Source organism: Ceratotherium simum, chromosome 28, assembly GCF_057802395.1.
Source record: "Ceratotherium simum simum isolate JZ-2026a chromosome 28, ASM5780239v1, whole genome shotgun sequence".
In the NCBI taxonomy this organism is placed as follows: Eukaryota; Metazoa; Chordata; class Mammalia; order Perissodactyla; family Rhinocerotidae; genus Ceratotherium; species Ceratotherium simum.
The window spans coordinates 4,373,350-4,396,090 of NC_141927.1; the positions used below are offsets into that span (position 1 = coordinate 4,373,350).

The 22,741-nt window shown below is 37.2% G+C and overlaps 1 protein-coding gene across 1 annotated transcript in view; it reads right to left on the bottom strand.

The window, feature by feature from the left end:
- The window catches only part of CSMD1 (CUB and Sushi multiple domains 1), a gene marked incomplete at its 5' end in the record, with an annotated part of 1,589,548 nt that extends 1,581,250 nt beyond the window's left edge, over positions 1-8,298 (bottom strand). Inside the window, 2 exons of the mRNA XM_087418289.1 lie at positions 2,059-2,270; positions 8,245-8,298. Coding sequence (XP_087274415.1) covers positions 2,059-2,270; positions 8,245-8,298 — 266 coding nt within the window. The remainder of the gene's footprint in view (positions 1-2,058; positions 2,271-8,244) is intronic.
- Positions 8,299-22,741: the final 14,443 nt, after the last annotated feature.

The following is a 22,741-nucleotide window of genomic DNA, read 5'->3' on the forward strand; positions in this document are numbered from 1 at the left end:
CAATTTAATATAGAAACAAAATAATCTACGTTAAGGACAAAAGACAGGCAGAGATATGACATATTTGTTTTCTGTCTCAAATAAAAAATTGTAGGTAACTGAATAATTTATGTGAACCTGAGAAGTCTTTCTTATCAGCCTTCATTGCTTTCTCTGGTAAAAATATCAAAAGTGAGTAGAAGAATCATGACGTCGTACATATAACTCACCAATATTTATAAAGCTCTCTGAGGCACAAACGTCAATTTGTATGCTATTCACTGGAACCTCGAAATAAAATACGATGAATCTCATTGTCCTAACCTTAATATTTCCACTGCTGATCCTGTTATAACATTGAAAATATTCAATATTTGAATGTTGGCAAAGTTTTGTAAACTTTTTAGTTATTAACATGTAAAGTGATCATAGTATCACCAGAAGAACATAAGACGATAGTAAATTGTTGAAAGACAAGTAGTTGATCAAATTAACATTTAAGACAGGTTTCCTTTAGAATAGGACAGAATTATAGGAATTATAATAGAACTATAGGAAATGAAAATATCGACACAGAAGTATTTTTTAAGAGTCCATATCAACTAGGCATTTTTTTTAATGGGGAGAGAAAAAATAACTTTTAACACAAAGTCATAAGCGTTTATATTTGAATAAACTGGATTCCCTATTTCATTTTTTGCCATACCTCTTCGCAGTTTTGATTATAATTCTTTCTCTTATTACCACATAACACTATTCCTTAGTAGCGTTAATAATTTGGAATAAAAACTAATAACTAATGTTTAGAAGAACAGGAAAGAGGATAAGAAATCTTGCATCAAATTAGCAAGGATTGTATGTGTAGATACTCTGTCCAGGCATCCAGATGCAGGACCATACCTGTGAGACAAGGAGAAAGAAAGTCTACCTAACTGATTCAGAAAGGAGATAGCTGTGTGCAATATAGGACAGAAAGGGGCAGTGGAAAAGTGTTTCTAAAAACAGACAACAGACATTGTAGATGACCCAAGAGAAACTAGAAGGTGTTATGAAAATAAAATATATTTTAAATATATTAATATTATATATTTAACATATTAACTATATAGTTAATATATATTAATATATTAACTGGATGTAGAAATACAATTATATATTTTTGTAGAGTTTTTTTCTCAATCCACAAAATCATGAATAAGGTATATGATTGTTGTGTATTACTGCTAACATTAGCATCAATACCATTTTATTTATCCTAGTGGTACAATTCCTTCTCCCTACTGTCAATTTTTCTACAAGACTTTACATAGACAACAAAGTTAATTTCTAATTAATGCAGAATTTTAAAACCAGAGAAAAAATTTTTATTTGCCTTATATGTATATATTTAAATATGTTCATCAATTTAGTTAAGAAAATCTAATTTCTCTGAAAGGGATATTGCTGTCCCTTTGCCAAGTTAGAAAAAAGTGGATATAGTTGTACAGGTACAGTTTTTTTTCCTATTGATAAATGAAAAAAAATAACTTAAAATTATCCCAGGAGATACTTTTCTTTCCTCATGGTAAAAATCACATCAAAAGAGAAAACTAACGGGGAATAGAATATGTTATGATCACGTAAACCAAAAATTCTCCAAAGAGTGCTGTATTCTTTCACATTTTTAGCCCCTCACCTCCAATGTTCTTTTTATTGAATATATTCTCTGACAATATAGTTTCTTTTGTTGTTCCCTAAACTGTACTCATGCATTTCTCTCAAATCCACAGTTGCTTAAAAACAATGGTGTATTTTAACTTTACTTAAATTACCTTGACAACACTGTTTTACAGATCTTGAACAATTTGATGTCCATAAATGAAGCCAATGATTGCTTTCCATAAGAAGTTATGTTTTTAAGTAGCAAAAAAATTCTGCACAAATCTATGGTCTTTACTTTTCTTTACAGCAACTAAAATTTTATTTTCTGATAATTAAATTCAAATATTAATTCCAATTAAGTTTCAGAACGTCAGTAAGTCAAACAGTGCTACCTAATCCATGTTAGGTAGCATAGAATATGAAGAGCGAATACTTTACCTCACTTTCAAATTCCCCTGTTGGAGCTGTCCATCGTAAACTGATAAAATATCAAAATCTTCTTCAAGAGCAAAGGTATGAAATGACAATTGTATCCGATTGCGTTCTCCCGTGATAATGATCCAGGTGCAGTTAGCGTAGTTTGGATAACCGTGTGGAAACCCTGGGCTCTCGATGGTGCCATTGGGACCCTGGACTAAGCCTCCACAGTTCTGACCTGAAAAAGAAAACACATAGAACACACTGTATTATTTTAGCCTGTCTTTAATCTGTAATTTTTAAAATTTTCCAAGTATTTTGGCCAATTTTTATAATGACTTATTTTGTGATCCTTCATGCACAAATATTGAATGGTAAATTGCAACAATGTTCTCCAGTGCTAAAAGAGAGAGAATAACAACAACAAAAAAAGGAAAATATACAACATTTGAGAACTCATATGAGAAATTTGGGGAAAATTTTTTCTGTCATTTTCAAAGACAGCTTCATCAATATCAGACTGCCATATTTGGGAAACAAATTTGGTGCTGATTATCTGTATAGTATGATGCTGAAACACTCTGCCCATAAGTTTCTTGCTGGGGGAAACTAAAGTGACAGATAAACTAACCATTCTAAAACTATATGCACATATGCACATGTGTATTAATATATTCAAATGACTGCAAACTGAAGTAATATGAATAGCTAGGGAAAACCATGCTCAATATTCAAACTATCGATTTGCACCTACACTGGCTAAAGTCCCACAAAGCCAAAGAATAAAACAAGACCAAGGAATCTTATCAGTTGAAAATAAGAAGTGTAAAACAAGAGAAATTAAATTATGCCAAAATGAAGGAGCAGCCCAGTAAAATAAGGGGCCTCCTCTCTATCAATGTCTTCTTATTTACTTGGGTGAGATTAACTGGATGGAGGAGAAGGGAGATGTATATCTAAATGATGGGTGCCATTTAAGAAAAGGCTTAGATTTGGGAATGGGCAAGACATGTTTTAGGCTTCCTGAAGCATGTTTGCAGTATATGCTAGACTTTGCTCAACTTTCATTCTAACTTCCCTTAGAGGTGGAATTAGGATTGCTCTTCATGTTCAAGATCATTATGTGTGATGCTGTGATTCATAATAAGAAATGTATATTGAGTCTGTGTCCCCTTTGGCACAGAGCTCCTAAAACCCTTGGAATTTCTTAAGTGATGAGAGCAAAAAAAGGTGTATTTTATTATGCTAATGAGGCAACTTTTGGACAAAACCTAAGGATGGGAGCCAGTTGCCTGAAGAACCAACCGTGTGATTAAAAGGTTGGAACTTTCATTCCCACGCCACCAGAGGGACAGGGTAGGGAGAGGGTCTAGAGGTTGAATCAGTCACCAATGGCCAATGATTTAATCAATCATGGCTGTGTAATGAAGCCTTCATAAAATCCCAAGAGGATGGCTTTGGAGAGCTTCCAGGTTGGTGAACATGTGGAGGTGCTGAGAGAGTGGCGACATTTCCCCATACCTTGCCCTATGCATCTCTTCATCTGGCTGTTGCTTTGTATCCTTTAATATCCCTTGTAATAAACCAGTAATCTAGTGAGTAAATGGGTTTTCTGAGTTCTACAAGCCACTCTAACAAATTAATTGAACCCAAGGAAAGGGTTGTGGGAACCTCTGATTTATAGCCAGTTGATTAGAAGTACAGGTAACAACAAGGATTTGTGATTGGCATCCTGAGTTGGAGGAGGCCTTTGGAACCTCTGAAACCAGTGGCCAGATAACCATTAAGGATTAGTCTTAAAAGTCATGTAGATAAGCAATATATTATCAGACTCCCTCTAGGTTCCTTACAGATAACATCTCTGAAGCCTGGGTCGCCATGGTAATGGGTGCTTAAGTTGTATTTCAGGAACTGAGAGTCAACCCCTTGTCCAGTTCAAGCCAGTTGAGACCACCAACTCATCAACTGGGTGTGTGTGAGCGTCCAATAGGTGAGCCTTTGACATCAGGGGGCTGAAAACTCCACCCTCACTTCATACTAACACCACCATTTTGTGAAGATGTGTCCTATGAGGAGCCATAAAACTTGACTACACTTGTGCAGATCATCAGTTACCTCATTTCTCCTTACCTCTAATCATCTACCCCCACACTTCAGACTACCCTGCCCCTTTATCCCATAAATATCCCTAATCCCCATTTTTGGCAAGGCAGATTTGAGAATTGTACTCCCATCTCCTTGCTTGGCTGCCTTGTCAATAAACCCTTTCTCTGCTGCAAAGCGTGTCATATCAGTGGCTGCCATACTATGCGGAGGGCAAAATGAGACTGGTTAGGTAACACATCCAATCTGTAGCCTGTAAGTCATAAGCACAGGTAACACCATGGGCTTGCAATTGGCATCTGAAGTGGAGAGCTGAGCCCTTTACATGTGTAGAATCTGATGCTATTTCTGGGTAGATAGTGTCAGAATTGAGGTGAATTGTAGGACACCCAGCTGGTGTCCCAAGCATTGCTTGTTTTTGGTGTTGTGAAGTGCCCACCCCACATCATGGTGGAATTGAGTGCAGAATTCAAATAACATGATAATGGGGAAAAGACAAGAGGAGCCGTTGAACACCATAAAGCCACCTTCAGCCACTAAGCGAGTTGTGAAAGGTCCCCAAGAGCTGGTTCCAGGCTGCATTGGCTCCTCAAGATTGTGTGGTATTGACTCTAACATTGGGCTTCTCTGTGAATTGTCAGATCTCAAAGGCAGTTCCAAAAAACAAGACCTTTTCTGTAGACTGCAGCCCTAGGATTCCTACAAGGCTCTCCTGCTGAAAGAAAAGTTTCTGGGGGATTAGTAACAGCTGTGCACCTAACCCACCAATTGCATTCCAACCACTAGACAAACTCTAAAATCCCTCCCTTCCCAACCTCACCAATCTATCCCCTTTCTGCCACTCCTCATCCTTCATTCACCTACTTAGGCTCCATGATTCCCTACTTACTGTTTCTCCTGCCTCCCTTCCCAGGAACTGTCACTCCTTCCTGTAGATAAGCCCTCAGTGACAAGCTATTTTGGTCCCTGCCTTCTTTAAATGTTTTCAGGGGTTACGTCTCACAGTGTGCCTGCCGTGGCTCTGGTGAGTCAACCAGACTGAATGAATAAGAGCAGAGGCTAAGAGCAGGACAGATATATTATTTAATCTGACCTAATGAACACACCTTAATCATTTTAACTGTAAATATTACTGTCATGTAAGGGAACAAAATAACTCCTATCAAATTGTTGCAACATTTAGTTTGTCTGAGGTTAGCTATTAAGTAGCCCCTTGAAAACTGCAGTCTTTCATTCCTTCTTAATCTGGCCATTTCCCACCAATATGTTTAAATGTATTTAAATGTTTTGACACTAAGAATATTAAGAAAGTTTTGGAGGGACCAGGGCATACTCAGACTATTGGATGTAGTATAAGTACTTGAACACAAGTATTATCCCAGCTTTTGTTGTTGAACTGAAAACAGAAAATTATTTCCAACTACATTTTACACTTAAAAAAAAAATCACAATAGTAGCTCTCAGTGAGCTCAAATCTTTCACAGTAATATTACCAAATGCTTGTGGGAGTTTGCTAAATCTTAATAAAAAAAGATTTAATGAAAGGGATTTATGAGTTTAAAACCAAAGAACTAATAAGAAGACCATTTTCCACTAAATTTAAATCTAACAATAACACTATAACAAGTAGATATTAAAGTTGTGGGGTTTTGAAAGGTCTTTAAAGAAAATAGCTTTTGTGGTTTATCTAGCAATTCTTGCTTCACAGTAAATCAAAAAGTGAAGACTTGATTATAAATTGGAGGAAAGAAAAGTAAATTCAACAGAAAAAGTGTCAGCTGGAAAGTAGTTACTATTATACACCCATCTTGGTGAACCAGATTATCACATATTAAGATTTTCTCCAAGGAATAACAGTTAGGCTGCATTTGGGTACCAATTAGTACAGTGCCTTTTGCAGAATGAATCACATTTGATCAGCAGATAGACTTTTCCACAGGCCCTGCTAGAAACTTAGGGAATTGCTCAAAAGTTCTTAGACAAGCGACTCAAGCTTGGCTGCATGTTGCAATCAAGTGAGGAGTTCTTAAAGTATCTACGCCTGAGATAGATTCTGATGAAGTTGGTCTGCATCAAGAATACCCAAGACAATTTAGAAGAAGAACCAAACTGGAGATGTTATTCTACTTAACATCACATCTTTTATAAAGCTACAGTAATCAGACAGTATTTAATGGGTGCAAACCTGGACAAATAGCCAATGGAACAGAATAGAAAGTCCCCAAACAAATTTACGGTGATATAGACACTAGATTTATGATGAAGATGGCACTGCAGTGCACTGGAAAAATGATGGTCTTTCCAATGGATGGTGCGGGGCCAATTAGATATCCAAATGGGAAAAATAAATCTTGATCCCTCCCTTGTAATAGGTGCAAACATCAATTCCAGATGAATTGCAGACTGAAATGTAAAATGTAAAACAATAACGCTTCCGGAAGGAAACAACATAAAAAACAGTCTTTATAACTGTGTGTTAAGCAAAGATTTCTTAAAGAGCACACAAAAAGTAATAATCATAACAGGAAAAAGGAAATCCAAAAAATAGGGTGTATTTGCAATACATATATTCAGCAAATGACATATCATACAATGAATAAACCTCACAAATCAAAATGAAAAGGGCAACACAATAGAAACACAATGATTAGAGGCAGCTGGAGACTCAGAATCAGAGAGAGATTTTTCCAAAATTGTAAAGAGACACATGGATCCTACAGTGGAAATCACTGTACAGCCTCACCACTTTCTCCCCTGGTCCAGGGCCTGCCCTGGAGGTGTAAGGAAATAGCATTTTGCATTTTGTGCTAAAGCAGGAAAAAAAGAAAAAAACTAATTTCTTTGGTCTTTCTTTGTAGAAGCAACAACCTCACTTTGCAACTTTTCTTCACTCCACCCAACTAGGGAAATGTGAATTTGCCAGCAATTTAGTCAGTATCCCCAGACCCATGAAAATCTTGACTTTTACTTTAAAAAAAAAGAGCCACATGAAAATACTTATTTGTCTAAGCAATAGTACGACAATGGTATTGACTACGGTTCCTCAGAATAAGCAGTATTAATTCAAAATCTATACTAATATCGAATTGAATGATGCCTTCTTAATAATAATTACTTTAAAGCTGCAGATCTCAGCATCATTGGGATCTATATAAGGTATGCTTCCTAACACTCACAAAAATAATGGCTGACACCATTTATAATTAAACTAAATTTATGATTAATGAATACAAATAATTTATAGCTTATATTCTTCATTGGTACCGGAACTTAATTCTGGTATCATGTTATGTATATCTGAAATAAAGATTGCTTCAATGTTAAGAAGTACTTTTAGTTGAATAAAATAATGCCATTGTTGAATGTATATGGATTATATACGATATCTGTCTACATTTTCAGAATTTACATGCACTTTCACATAGAGATAGAGTACAGGATTGCCTATCACCCCACCACCAGCAAAGCCGAGGTTGGGGTTTTTCCTCAAAAGTTCCAGCAAAGCTTTTCATCCATCTCCCTTATATGATTTTTCCCCTCAGTTCTTATCCTTTCAATGGCACTTGCTTGCTACAGAGAACTCTCAAATATTCCACAAATATTTTCTTTTTAAATAGTTTACATCTGTGTTTGATTTCAATGTTGGCCTTAAACACAGCTTGAAATAACTACAGTATTTTTACTGCAAAACAATTTTAATGGACAAACTTTTAAATACTGTAAATATGATCATATTAACATATTGCTCAACAGGAATCTATTGTCAGTACATTTGTAAATTATATTTCCTAAGGGCAATGAAGTAATCTGCAGTGTTTCAGTGATCGTTTTAATCCTTTAGTGAAAATTGTGTTGTTTGTTACACGATTGAAAACTCAGTTATTACAGTTCTTCCAAAAAATGTCTAATGGTGTCCTTTCTTCAAGTATTGATGCTGGAAGTTACTTTGAAATCAAACATTAATGCCCATGGGAGAAAAACGAAGTATATATGTATCTATACATATAAATTGCATATGTACCATAAATACACATCACACAGAAACATACACACAGAATTGTACACACGGGTAAGTTTTCACTTGCTGTAATTCTAACAAAGTACTATCAGAAAAATTTCAACACATGCTATAATTTTAAGAAATTGAGATTTGACAATGTTATATATCAATTAGATCTCAATAAAGCTGGAGGAAAAGAGAAATTGGTATTTAAATCATCTCGTAGTTAAATTATACCTCATAAAATACTTGGCTCATATCTGAAGTAATCAACAGAATGTTCAGTATAGGGACTCATAGAGTTAATTTAAAAGATTTCTGCCCAATTTATAGGTCCTTAACACCACAAATTCAAATACAGAGGGTTTACCAGCAGTCATTTTAATTCTGTCTTATACTTTTGAAGTGAGGCACTGTTTTCAAAATACATTTTCACACATAACTGTAGTTGGCCAGGAGAGCAGTCCCACCGCATGATTTTATAGGTGTGGAAATGCAGGTGGACTTGGAGTGAGTGGTCCCAAGTCTCCCAGAAATGAAGCAGGGTCTTCTGACACCAAAGCCTGGTGTTTATCCCACCAAAGCACAGCTGTGTCACCAGAGACAATTGGCTCAGAAAACGCAACCCATCCTCTGCCGCAAGGATGCTCATCAAATCCCCACAGACATCACAATGAACAGCTTAGATCACAAGATAAAATAATGACATGGTACAGACATTAGGAACACTCTAGATATTTGGGAACTCTAACTCAGCCCTTCCTTAAAACTAATCTATGCTCATAGCAGAAAAAGAAAATATAAAGTAGCGTTTAAAAATATAAAAATCACTCACAATCCCATTACCAAAGATAATTATTGCTATCTCCCAACTGAGTGCTTTTCTAATCTACACATTAATGGGGTCAGATTACCTGATGTAAAATATGTGAGCAATTGGTTTTTGGATGATAAATTTGCCAGTCCTCAGAGTGAACAAGAGCCAGTAAGAACTGGATGTAGGATGTGTCTTGTTTGTTTGTTGATGCTGCACTTTATTCTGAGAAGTTACACTAGATCACCCTGCCTCAGCAAGAAGACCACAGGAAAAATCCCCGAGTCCTGGAGAGCAGGATTGCTAATGATGGCTGGACAGCGGTGCCACACTTGGAAGCCGGGAACACATTCCGGGAAAGGCAGGGTTCACTGTGCTTTGCAAGTCAGTCTTGGAAACACTCAACTGAGACAATGGCATTATGCCCGTGTCGTTTCTGAAGTGGAATACCTCTCTGCTCTGAAGCCTCACCCACTGGGGTCTGTACCTCTCCTAAGCTCTTGCTGTCTAATTTGTACCAGTGCTTAGCATGCACCTTTCAATTCCTAGAAGAAAGTATTTGCTGAGATGATTCATCTGTGACTCATCCTGGTTCACTGTGAGCGTTTGATGAATGAACGTATATATGAACAAATGCCTTCCTAGATTCCAGGAGTGGTTGAAGTGGTTGTTTGCCTCAGTTCTGGACCTGGTGACCCATTCTTAGCGAGTGACGGAGGTGGATATAATGTTTGAACACTCACGTGCAAGCACTTGGCAGAGGCTATCTCCTTAATTTGTGCATATCCCTTCAGATAGGTAGTAGCTCAGGTTTCGCTTTGCTAGCTGTTATATTTATTCAGATGAAGATTTATGATAAGGTAATGCATTTGCTCCATAAAACTCCTTGCTGAGAGCAAACATTTTGCCATATGGGATGTTTTGACATATGATTTGGTTCAGTGACTCCAGAAAGATGTGGTCTATATAGTTTAGTATGGGAAAAAAGCCATGCAAGGAAAAGATACTCTACTGAATTCTTCCAACAAGGAAACAAGTCACATGACAAATGATTGACAGGACTCCAGAGGAATGATCTGGAGATGAGAAGGTGTGGGAAATATATAGTCCTCTTCCAAGTCTCTGGCCTGAGATCATTTAGCAGAGTGAATAGATTTACATGTAAGTAAAGAAGCTACATTATCATCATATTTGTATCTCTCATTGGAGACAGACATAAAAAATAAACAGGTTTATAACCTGTTTGCAACAAGTCCAGATTACCACACTGGTTTATTTTGAAAACGATGCAATTCAGGAATATTTTTTTAAAAAGCCATTTATTATACTTGGTGGTGGTCTCCATTCATTCCCTGTACCCATTCTGGGAAAAGAACAATTTATGTTTTTCGTATATTATGTAAATTTCTATGCAACTGAAACTTTGCTTCCTTACAACCAGTTTTTTGACCTCCATACTTCTCCTATATTCACATTTTTATGAAATACTATTCCACATATCTGTAGGTTTGCTACGGGACTGAAACTACTGGATGTAACTATGTAGTTAACTCTTGAGTAAAAGAAAATGGCCCTCTGTGATCTCCACTTGAAAGTTTCATTTTCTTTAATGAGTAAGGAGGATGACATACTTCTAAGTGGATCCAGAATTTCCAGTATCTGGAGGCCTCAAATTTCACTGATGGAAGTGGAAGGTTCCCTGATCAGATAAGCACTTTTTGAAGCGGTAAACAAATCAAATATGCATTAAACTCAGCTCTGCATTATCTTCTACAGTTTCATCAGTTATTTCAGGGTCTGCATTATTTGGAAAATGATTAATTGCAGAAGGATCATGACTTAAAATGTCCTTCCTAGGACTTTGATTAAGGTGTTTGAAAATTAAAGGCTTCAGGCATTTTAGGAACAGCATGCCCTGGAGGAAGTTTTGAAAGCATTGTATTTCTCAGGGCACCAAGAGCAGCTGAATATCAACTACTGTAGCTGACTGCCCTAGGGTGCTTGGTTCAGTTGAAATCCCAAACACTTAGGGGAGATTACTCACAACATGAGCAAAGAAGAAAACTAGAAAAACCAGAGGCACATGAGCCTGAGACGGGGCCAAGGAACCAGTTCCTCCCTAATAACTCCACTGCCCATGAGCAAGGTCATGCAGGTAGCCCTTACATCAAATGAACCACAAACACCCAATTTCTATTGCTTATAAAAGAAAATGGGATTTTCACTGGACTGTGTAACTATAAAGAGTACAATCTTTCTTCATTCCATTAAAGTTTGTAATCATGACCACAGGTAGGTTTGGTGATCTTAACTTCTTTCCCTTCCTCAAACATGCCAAGCTGGTCCCCACCTCAGGGCCTTTGCACATGCTAATCTATCAGCCCTGAATGCTCTTCCCCCAGATGGTCCCATACCTGACATCTCCTCATGTAGGTCACAGTGCAAGCTGCTCTTCCCAGACACTGGTGTCTGGATCACCAACCCCCTCCATCATTACTCACTGTTCTACACTCTGTTATGTTTCCATGTAGAATTTATCATTTTGTGGAAATATCTTGTTTATTTGTTTACCTGTCTCTGTAACTAATACACAATAGTGAGGATACTGTCTGCCTTGTTTATACCCCCATTTCTAGAATAGTGTCTCGTGCTCAGTGTTCAATTTTTGAAGCATGTGGGTGAGTTGGGTATATGTGAGGAGGTAGTGGCAGTAGTATAAATTAAATGTGTATACACATTCACGTGGAAAGAATCTGTAAAAATATAAAGCAATGGTCTTGGAAGGAACTTTAAACATACTCCAGCCAGGTGATCATTTAGTACATTCAGAGTGTGGTGTTGTCATTCTAATTCCAAGAAAAGGGATCCTATAATCTCAGTCCTATTTAGCAGTCTGATTGTCACCAGCTCCTCAGACTAATTAAATATTCCCTGTTTTATCCGAAGCTAATTTTTCTCCTACGCAATCCTCCTTTGTACTTGGCATCTCTGCGTTTTTCATTCTAGAAGGGAGTCGTAATTCAAGACGAGGCAAGGCTGTGTGAGGTGATTCAGACCTGGAACCACATGGACATGATGTCAATGTTCTTTCCTTAGTTATTGCACCCAGGGGAGGGAACTTTAGTTAATTCCAGTACGGTAATATTTTCACCCACTGAGAATTGTTGCATTAATGGCAATAAAGTCACTCAATGTCTACCCACTCTGAAGAGACAAATTGGAAGAAATTTGTGCATAGTGTAGAGGCAAAAAAAAAAACCCGGGCTTTGGATCAGACAAAACAAAAATGTGATTAACTTCCAGCACGGAGCACTGGGGATTGAGAAAGTCATCTGCTCGATATTAGCCTTAGTTTCCACAGATGGGAAATGAGGATAATACCCATTTTGCAAGGTTGTTGTAGTGATTAAATAAAGCATGTTGAATAGAAGTAGAAGCTGGAAAGAAAAAAGATAGCTGCTGGTGCTGTAGACTGAATGTTCGTGTCCCCCCCAAACTCATATGCTGAAATCTAGTCCCCAATGTGAAGGTGGGGCCTTTGGGGGGTGTTTAGGTCACCAGGGTGGAGCCCCCATGATGGGATTAGCGCCCTTATAGAAAAGACCCCAGGGAGCCCTCTACCCCTTTCCCCATGTGAGAACACAGAGAGAGGACAACGGTCTATGACCCAGGAAGAGGGTAGGCACAAGAAACCAAATCTGCTGATAACTTAATCTTGGACTTCCAGCCTTCAGAACTGTGAGAAATAAATGTCTGTTGTTTATAAGCCACTTGGTCTATGGTACTTTGCTATAGCAACCTGAGCAAAGACAACTATTTTTTTTTAAAAAGGATAGTTCACTAGAGAGTCTCCTGATTTTAAGAGAATTTTACACGTAAAATAATAATGAGCGGGACGTAATCCTTTATCTGGCTCTAGCCTGTTTGTCCTTTAGAGGATAGACATTGTTTTCTAGAAGATGCCTCTGTGGGCACCCATGCCTGCTTGGTGCCTTACCCATGTGGTCTCTCTGAGCACACTATGGTACTTTAAATAATAGGATTGCAATTGCCAAATTACTTGACTTTATAGATTTTGAATTATGAGGTTGGTTATATGACTAAATAAATCAAATTAATAACACAAAACAAACAACCAACCAAAGCCCTACTTTATCATGGTTCCTGGATCCCACATGGATGCTCTTCAAATAGACGACTTTTTTGCCTGAAACAGGCTATCACCTAAATCTGAGTCTTTTCTTTCAGAAACTTCAAATCTGTATTTCTACACCACAAATTATTCTGAAGTTAATTCTACTTTTCTCATAGAAACATACCATATACTGCCAATTAAGATAATTCTTTCTCTTGGTAGATTGTAGGACTAGCATTCTTAATTGTATGTCAGATATTTATCTTTTAATCAAATTCCCACATCAATGAAACTCATCATTATGGATCTGTAGGATTGAGTTTTTCCTCAAATTTGAAATAATGTCATTTCATACTCCTGCTTTAATACATGAGAAGTCAAAAGAAGTAGAAATCAGTATCAAGCTAAGGGTAGTGGATTCATGTAGGGAAATAAGTTTCCTTTAAATATAGCATTTAAAATCTAAGATGTTAATTGATACAGTTTAATCGTGATGCTATACAATCAATTCAGCGTTACTTGTTAAGAACGATAAAATGAAACTACCAGTTGATTCCTTCCTGGTGCTCCGAGTCCCGACCAGCAGTGGGGCCACCCATCCTTTCTGTGCAGATACATTGTCCCCACCATCCCGCCCCCATTTCTTTCCTTCTTGAACAGTAGGGGCTAATTTCTAGATCAGCAAGACATATTTTAAATTCTAATATTATGTTCTGTTTTAATGTTTAGTGAGAGTTTACCTCCAAAGAGAAATTGAAATGTTAAAAAGTCATGCTAAAATCCCATTGATTTATTATTATCTGTGAAGCATGAAGCTAATATAAACTCTCTGAGAGGAAGTAAAGGAGAATATTAGTGGGTGAGGTCCTTTATAGTTACGGAAGATTTTTGAATTTAGAGATGCAAAGCATGACAAACCATGAACAGGTATTTTTTTAACCTCATCGAAATTAGCAAATAAATCTTAAAAATGAAAAATTAATGTGTAACAATTTCCTCCATTTTGTTAATACAATCCAGAATGAGTAGCTGAGATGGAATTTTAAGGGTTATTTTACAGATTTAATATGAAAGAATTGATCTCCAATAAATTGTGCTTGAATTTATTTAAAAAAACAAAAAAGCCCAGATTTATACCTATTTGTCTTTTTGGGAAATAGGTATAAATAGATCACTGGGCCCCACAAGACTCCTGAAATGTTTCAGGTCTCAGTTAACGTCTCTCTTTTCCCGTTTCCCCCAATGTGAATCACTGTGGAAATTATTCTGCCACTCCGATTCTCAGTGGCTTCCAGGAGGGTCTTATTCACCCACTGGCCTTCAGTGGTGCCTTGGCCATTGGTCTTATAGTTGGATCCACACCCTAGGGGCCTAAAACAGTGAGATCTCTCTCTTACACACACAGACACATGCACGCACACAGACACACACATAGACACACACAAACACAGACACACACACACACTCACACACTCTAGTAGCCTGCTTTCCCCGCCTCTTGATAAAATGATGCTGGGTTTTATATCGAGTTTTAGTGTCTACCTGGATGAGAAACAAAATTTTTGCGCAGTAGCTGCACACATGAAACTACGATACACGTCACCTTTTACACGACTGATTTCACATGCTACCATGCAGCATCTTTTAGCAGATTTTTGACATTTAGTGTTGCGTTTTCCTCAGTCTTCGAGATTTTAGGTAGAGAATTGGAGGAGATAATGGCTCTACTATAAAGCCCCCATTACAATGGTGCTGAGAAAGCACGCCGCCTACTTCCCCTATTCAGAGCTCGGCTGGGAGTGGCACCTTGTTTCCTGTTAAGCGCCTCTCCTCTGATAAATGCACATTTTATGGATGGTTGGGAGGGATGCACGTGTGCTGTGGTAACAATGTCAGAGTGAAAAGAAATTGTTTCCGTATGTACCTAGGTCAATTTCAATCAGAAGCGAATCCAGCAATTCCTGAGTACTGATGTTTAGTCTACCAGAACGTGGAGTAACAGGTCCCATTACCATATTATCTATACTGTGGCCACCTATTTCCCTTGGCCCTGAACTCCCCTTGGGGGCTGCAACTGCTATATCTGCCAGGGCACTTGAAAAAAGAGAGTCATTGTTGACAACCCATCATTATTTTGTGTAATCTTTTCCTAAAGATCTAAGTGCTGTAGGCTAGAAGCCATATGAGGGCAGATACCTTCATCAGAGAATCTGTTCCTCCATCCCACAGCGCCCAGCACATATTAAACATTCCATATATGGGAGCAGAAAAACGTGGCTTACTGTGTATCTGATAAAGGACATTATTACTACCTGCAAGAATCATTCAATACTTACTATACGCCAAGCACTCTACATACTTTCTCTAATTCTCAGCAATGATCTTGATAGACAGGCATTGTCATTCCTTTTTTACGGATGATGAAACTAAAGAGGTTAAGTGATTTGCCCAAAGCCACACACACCAAAAAGCAGAAGAACTGGGAGGTGAACCAAGGTTATTTTGATGTCATTATCAGTGCTCATTCTATTATGCCACAATTTAGAAATCACATACCATTTCTTCCTTCTATTTTCTAAAAAGAATGACTCTTACAAATTGTACCACAGAAGCAAAGGGCAGTTTCTGAATCCTGACAATGCTCTTACTGATCTTTATAACGAGCCGGGTATCTACGGAAATTGGGAAAGAAACCAAAAATGCCTTTGGTTATCTGAACTGAAGGCTGGCTTCTGTTTAGTTGTTTTGTAGGTGGGCATTTGAGAAAGCAAAAAAGCTATTTCTAGTTACATTTTCATTCCTTAAATAACTCTTTTGACCCAAAGCTATTATATGAATCAATACATAAAAAGGGTTTGGGATTTCAATATTTTTGGGTGTGAGATTGGGGGTTCTATGTGCCCACACACAGGTTGTATACTGCACAACTCTGGGGGGGGGTGCCATTCACACACCCTACCCCACTGATTAGACATAAGACTGTTGAGAACTTGACTGATATCAGACTTTCTCATGTCTTGGATGAGATAACGTTTTGTCTGAATATGCATAAACAAGACAGCAGATACTAACTAAATAGCCATGGAAATACCAATGGAAACAAAATCTCCATTTATGGATTCGCTGCTGTAATTGATTTTTTACCTACATATCTACATCTGTTTTTATGGCCTTTCAATTTTTCACTTGCTCTTCGCTGAGGGCAAGAAAGCAAAGCCCTGGAGTTTGCTCCTTATTTTTTCTTGGTTTTTGTGATGATTCTAAAGAAATCATGCATGATATTGAAATTCCATGGAGGGTGAGGATTCGCTGTACAAACAACTTTGGCAAAAAGGAATTTCAGTTCTTTCAAATATGTGGCCTTGAGTTTAAAAAATATACGTGTGTAGTTGACTTTGTGTGTATTTTTATTTTTCTGATTTCTAATTAAAACTTTGAGAGCACGAAAGACTTTTTTCCTCCCCTTTAAACACAGTTACTCAGTTTTATCCGGATTGTATTCTTCTTTGTTTTATCCCAGTTTGGCTTCCATAGTTTTAGATCAGAAAAAGACCAGGGAGAAAAATAACTTGTTGCCTAGATAAAGAGTATTAACAGAAGCGAAGCGTTGATCTGTTTTGCAAGAAAATACTAATTTAATTTGTCTTGCTTTCTAATTGCAAATGAACCAGAAGATTATACTCGTAACTTAAACATTTATAAAAAGGAGGAATATGGACATAGAGATAAGGGACCATTTGCGATGTTAACTAATGAAAGCTGAACAGTAAATCAGACTTTTAGAGCTAATGGAGATGTCTCACAAAACTAAAATTGATGCTAAGTGAATGGCAGTGCAAACGCTGAAGCTAAAATAGGTATGTTGCTTCCAACTGTGAGAAAAATCATCCTGGTGCACAAAATTCCATGACAGGAAACGTATACAAATTTAAGAATGTCACACAGTTAGCATAGACCAAAGGGGAAATTTAATAAGTGAAAAAGTGTTTGTTTAACTATTACAACTTAAATAGTTGTCAAAACGGGTGTAGGGGGTTAAAGGCACAAACCTCTAGTTATAAGATAGGTAAGTCCTGGGATGTAATGTACAGCGTGGTGACTGTAATTAACAATACTATATTGTATATTTGAAAGTTGCTAAGAGAGTAGATCTTAAAAGTTTTCATCATAAAATAATTTGGAACTGTGTGTGGTGATGGGTGTTAACTAGACTTATTGTGGTGGTCATTTAGCAGTATATAGAAATATCAAATCATTATGTTGTACACCTGAAATTAATATAATGTTATAGGTCAATTATATCTCAATAAAAACAACAACAACAAAAGTTAAATAGTTGGTGTTTCCAGAAAAAGGTTGATAAAACCACTTTCTGATGCTGCACTGAATTTTAAAATTGATAAGCTCATGGAGAATGACCGTATCTATGGCTGTGTTACACCCCTCTCCTGAGCCATCATCAATTATAGTTTTTTCCCATGTAGCTTGGTTACAATCATTTGTGGAAAATAAAATTTTGAATAAACACAAGTGGATCAGAGAAGAAAGAATAAAGTGTAGTGGTTTGTTTACTCAAGAGTCATACCTCACATTTACACTTGAGGACTAAACTCCTATTGGTCATCAGCTTCTCAGTTCCCAGTTATAAAATGAAGTCCACATGATTAACAGCCTCGGATTCTCACACATCTTCTGGGAAAAATTTCACTAGCTCAATTTCTTCCTCGTGTATGATGACATTCTGTCGTTATTATCTCAACATGGCCCTCTAATTCAAGTATTTCTTTTAGTATTAAATGAAACACACATATCTAGTCCTCATCTGTACTATTTAATGAACAAGGTGTACGTATATTAGGGGAGGACTCAATTTGATTCACTGAACAAAACAGAGAGATGTCTAAAATTAAAAGCTTCCTGTCTTAGAAAACACTCAGCCTGCAACGTTAGGGACATTAGGTTATGCTGAAAGTCCCAGGACTATTTAGAGAACTGAGAGTGAAAAATTCAACTCAGTTCTCTGGGTCGAGTTCCCTAAAATACAGAGAAGAGACTGAATTAGAAAATCTCTGTCTCAAGTTTCCTTTCATATACAGATATGAGATATAAATGAGCCTCCTTTGAGTCAAGAAGAGCTTGAATTGTCAATTCTTTTACATCATTTTTCAATTAAACTAGTAAGAAAGGAGATTAGGAGAGGCAAGGGAAGAAGTGATCAATTCTATTTCCAATCATAAAGAATTAAGAGATTGCGTTAATAGCAGTCTTCAAAAGAACCCTAAAAATCTAAAGAGGGGATTGGAAAAAATGATAGAGGAAAATAAATCCAGTCTCATTTATATTTGGAGACCAGGAATATCTGTGAAATGCAGTTTGATATTTCTTGTTATTCTAACTTATTAACATCAGTAAAGGTCTTTTGAAACAAACATATGAGACTTCCTTTCTGATTTTTAGCCTGTTTCTCTCTGCTTTGGGAGAAAATGGAAATTGCTGTTAAGTGGGACAAGCAGGGCCAATTCCCTCAGCCTACAGGAGAGAATGAATATGCCTGCCGAGCTGGCCGAGAACAGTGTCACCCCAGATTTAGCTGGCAGGGCAGTGACAAGTGTTTAGAGTATTTGTTTATGAGAGATAGGGCTCCTTGTCTGTTTCCTCACCACAAATTCAGGTCATTTAGTAAAACCTTCCAATGTAGACTATCTGGTGATAACACCAGGCAATGGTTTAGAGATTAAGTAAATGTCTTTCCTCATCTACAAAAATCTGGCAAGAGTAGGGCCGGCCCCGTGGCTTGGTGGTTGGGTGCTCGCGCTCCGATGCTGGTGGCCCGGGTTCGGATCCCGGGCGCGCACCGAGGCACCACTTCTCCGTCCATCCTGAGGCCGAGTCCCACATACAGCAACTAGAAGGATGTGCAGCTATGACATACAACTATCTACTGGGGCTTTGGGGGGAAAAATAAATAAATAAAATCTTTAAAAAAAAAAAAAAATCTGGCAAGAGTAAAGGGATAATTTGATCCCCAGCCCACCAAGTAACTGAATGAAAGGTGACAATCACTAATGCACAAGTAAATTAAGTTTCACTGTAAGTAGACTAGTAAGAAGGTTGATGGTTATTTTTCATGCAGCAGCAAAAACACATGAAATGTAGTATCTTCTTTCTATTACTGGAAATTCTGTTATTGTGGTTTAATTCACAATAGTAATTACTCTGTCACTGTATGGATGTAGATAATGTTATTTTCCTCTCCAGGCAAGTTCTAAAATCTGAGTTTTAAATGAAGCAAAGACTTATAGGCAACAGATTTTCTAAAATAGACTTTAGAAACCCATGATCATGATTGTTTCTATTTTTTTTCAAAATAGAAACTTTTCTTTGTGATTTATAACATGCATTAAAATAGTCCTAGATAACAACTCAGTGCTGTCAAGTCAGCTGCAGGGGTTCCTGATCTCAATATGATACTTGGGTAGTTAAGTTGCCCCAGGCTGAAAATAATCATAACACAAATGGAAAAAAGGAAACATCAGAGGAAAATCTATTTTCAAGCACGTTTCTTTGGAACTCCAAAGCATGCTAAATATCATCTTGAATTTGAATTGAGGCATTTGCGAATAACTAGTCTTTATCAACTGTCATGCTTTTAGGATCCTGAAGAAGACTTGTATTTTTCATATTGTTATTCATGTAAAATATACTAATAGCCACTTTTGTCCAAAGTATGTTGTTGAGGATATTTTAGGATTGAGTTGAGTTCATTTATTCATGATTAGAGTTTTGATACACAATTATTAAGGTTGATTCTGCACATGAATTGACTACAGTCACACAAGTTCACAAACAACTTTTTTAAGTCCCATGAGGAGCTTCAGGAACTCTTTTCTCTCTCTTTGCAAACTGGGGCCAATTTAACACTACATTTACTTGGTGCATTTTTTATTGGTCTATTGCATTTTCTGTTGTCTCATCTTTAAACCATTCTTCTGGACTAGTGTGCATCTAGGACTCCCACCATATCTAAAATCTTTCTCAAGAATTCACTTTAGACAGCGGCTCAGGCAAACCTCAGATGAATACAGGTGCATATGGAAAAGATACATATGGTTCTGAGATGTTTTTCACTCCATGTAGCGGCAACCCCATTAGTATAATATCCCTGTTCTCTCTCTACCCCCCCCCACTTCGCTCACACACTCTATTCCAGGAGAGGTAGAGTAAATTGTTTGCTTGCTGAGTTGGAAGTGGAAAGTAGAAATTTGGAACATGGTTCCTTCCTCTCACCCACCTTTAGGCAGCATGCATTCTTCTGTGCTGTTCTAGGGACAGGGTTTGCACTTGCAAAGGTACGCGTGGAGTTTAACAGGAGAGAGAGAGAAAGGATGATGGTCTAATGCAAGAGTTTCATATTAGGAAGTTCAAATGCCTATAGATATCAATGAAAGTGTTCAACGGTAGCTTATTTGTAATAAGGCTGCCTGATGTTTGTTGGTTCTCTCTGGCCTTACATCTGCCATATTTCTCAATTTATTCATGACTTAGGTAAGGAAGAAGGTTATTTATTGAGCCCCTTCTGTGTACACAGGCAGATAATTTTGGAGGATAGACTTTCATTGGCTGAACTGGAATTCTCTCTCTAGGACAACATATAACTAATTTTTGCTTGAAAATCAGGCTAATTAAGCACTTGACACATAGACATACCTCCAATCTCTTCTAATGTTGCCTAAATCTTCATGAAGCTTGTCCATCAAAGGAGACATATAGATTATTTTCTGTAAATAATTCCAAGGAATTTGTCTAAGACTCGGTTTTGATTCTTTTGAATTTATCAAAATGTCTCTTCTTAAATATAGTCAGTTACCTTTTTCATGAACTTGTTTTCCTTCCTCCTGAAAATCTTTTCTTTGTCATTATAATGGAGCAAAAGCCCTTTTCATGTTAATATTCTGGCTGTTCCCAGTACCTACTTGACCTGCTGTCTCCAACCCACCTTCTGAGGTTTTGAAAGTGTCCTCCAGGAGACAGGGCAAAACAGAGCCATGAAAAGCGAATGCTAACAAAAATAATTGTCTACGTAGAATGGAAATGTGAAGCTACAGACACGAATCATGGCTTATTTTTATTTTTAATTGACATAAAATCTTTGGTGATCAGAATTTAAAAAGAAACTCAAATTGTAATATTTGCTTCAACTAACATTTTACAAAGAAATAAACTGTTGAATTGATTAAATTGTTTGTTAAGCAAATTTTATGTGTGTAACTTTGTGGTTTTTTCCATAGACAAACATGACATGTAATCACTGTAACAATTTAGTTGAAATGTCTAGGTAGTGCAAAACCTAAGTAGGGCAGAAAGAGATGTTAAATGGAAATATCATTTTAATAAGAAAAGTACAAGGGCTACTCATATTTATAGTAAAATTAAAACGTATAAAAATTAACTACTGAAAGACTCTCAATAACAAAAATGTGAATTAGAATTAAGCTAATTCATTTATTGCTAATGGGAGAAAAGTGTTTTCCATCATTTATCAAATATTTATTGACTATAAACTATTTCCACTGTTCCAGTCCATTGAGTTCTCTCTGGGAAGACCAAGATCCATGCCCTTTGGCACTCCATTTCAGTGCAGAGAGTTAGACAATGAACAATGAACATAAAAAAATAGACCAATTACCTGCTCTGATGGGAGGTGAGGGGTGTTATGGAAGAAAGGAAAATGTACAGCAAAGAGGGCAAAGGGGTGCCAATGGTATGGGGGTGAAGTTTAAGTTAGATCTCAATGAGAGATGAGCTTAAGCAAAGAAGGAAGCGAAGGGGAGCATCATGAGGTGTCCGCAAGGGGCAGAAGGGAGTTCAGTGAGATGAGTAAATGCAAGCATAGGAGGAAATCAGGTCTGAGAAGTACACACATAAAATTTGCTTGGGGGTGGCGAAGGTCAGATCAGGCATGGTTGTATAAGGTAACCATTATTTTGGATTCTAATCTGAGTGAAATGGGGAGACTTTGAAGGGCTACAGTTGTATATTTCTATATTATGGACTTAAAGCTTAAGAGACTTGATCTTAATTGATTAGAACATTTATTGATTATTTAATTAAAAACTCATTTCCCAAGTATTCTGATAACTTTGGGTTTGTTCAATTTTCAGTGCCACATTCAACTTGTGAAAATAATTGTTGTGAATAGAAAGTTAGTTGAATTCATTATAGAACAAATCAACAATGGTATGTAATAACTTTAGCTTTAAAGTACACTGAGATAGTCCATAATCATCAACTACATCAAGCAAACTATTTTGTTTGTCTTACTCTGTCTGGTGGTTAACTGAAGAACTAACATAAAGGGCTTGTCTTTGTTTTGCCTAATTTACATCAACTCAAGGCAAAAAAGGGTGGGGCATTCCTCAAAAATGTTTTAAGACAAGGAACAACCAAAGCGAACTGGGGGAAAATATTACAATTGAGGCAAACAATAGAGCACCAAAAGTCTGGGAAGAAAAGCTGGAGAGAGTTTCTGTGGGAAATTGGAACATTCGTAAGCAGCACGTATAGTGGGAAATTTAGAAAGGCACATACATGCCGAGGGTAGGATGCATTCCCCAAAAAGACCTGAGAAGTCCCTAGTCTTTCATATCTGGTT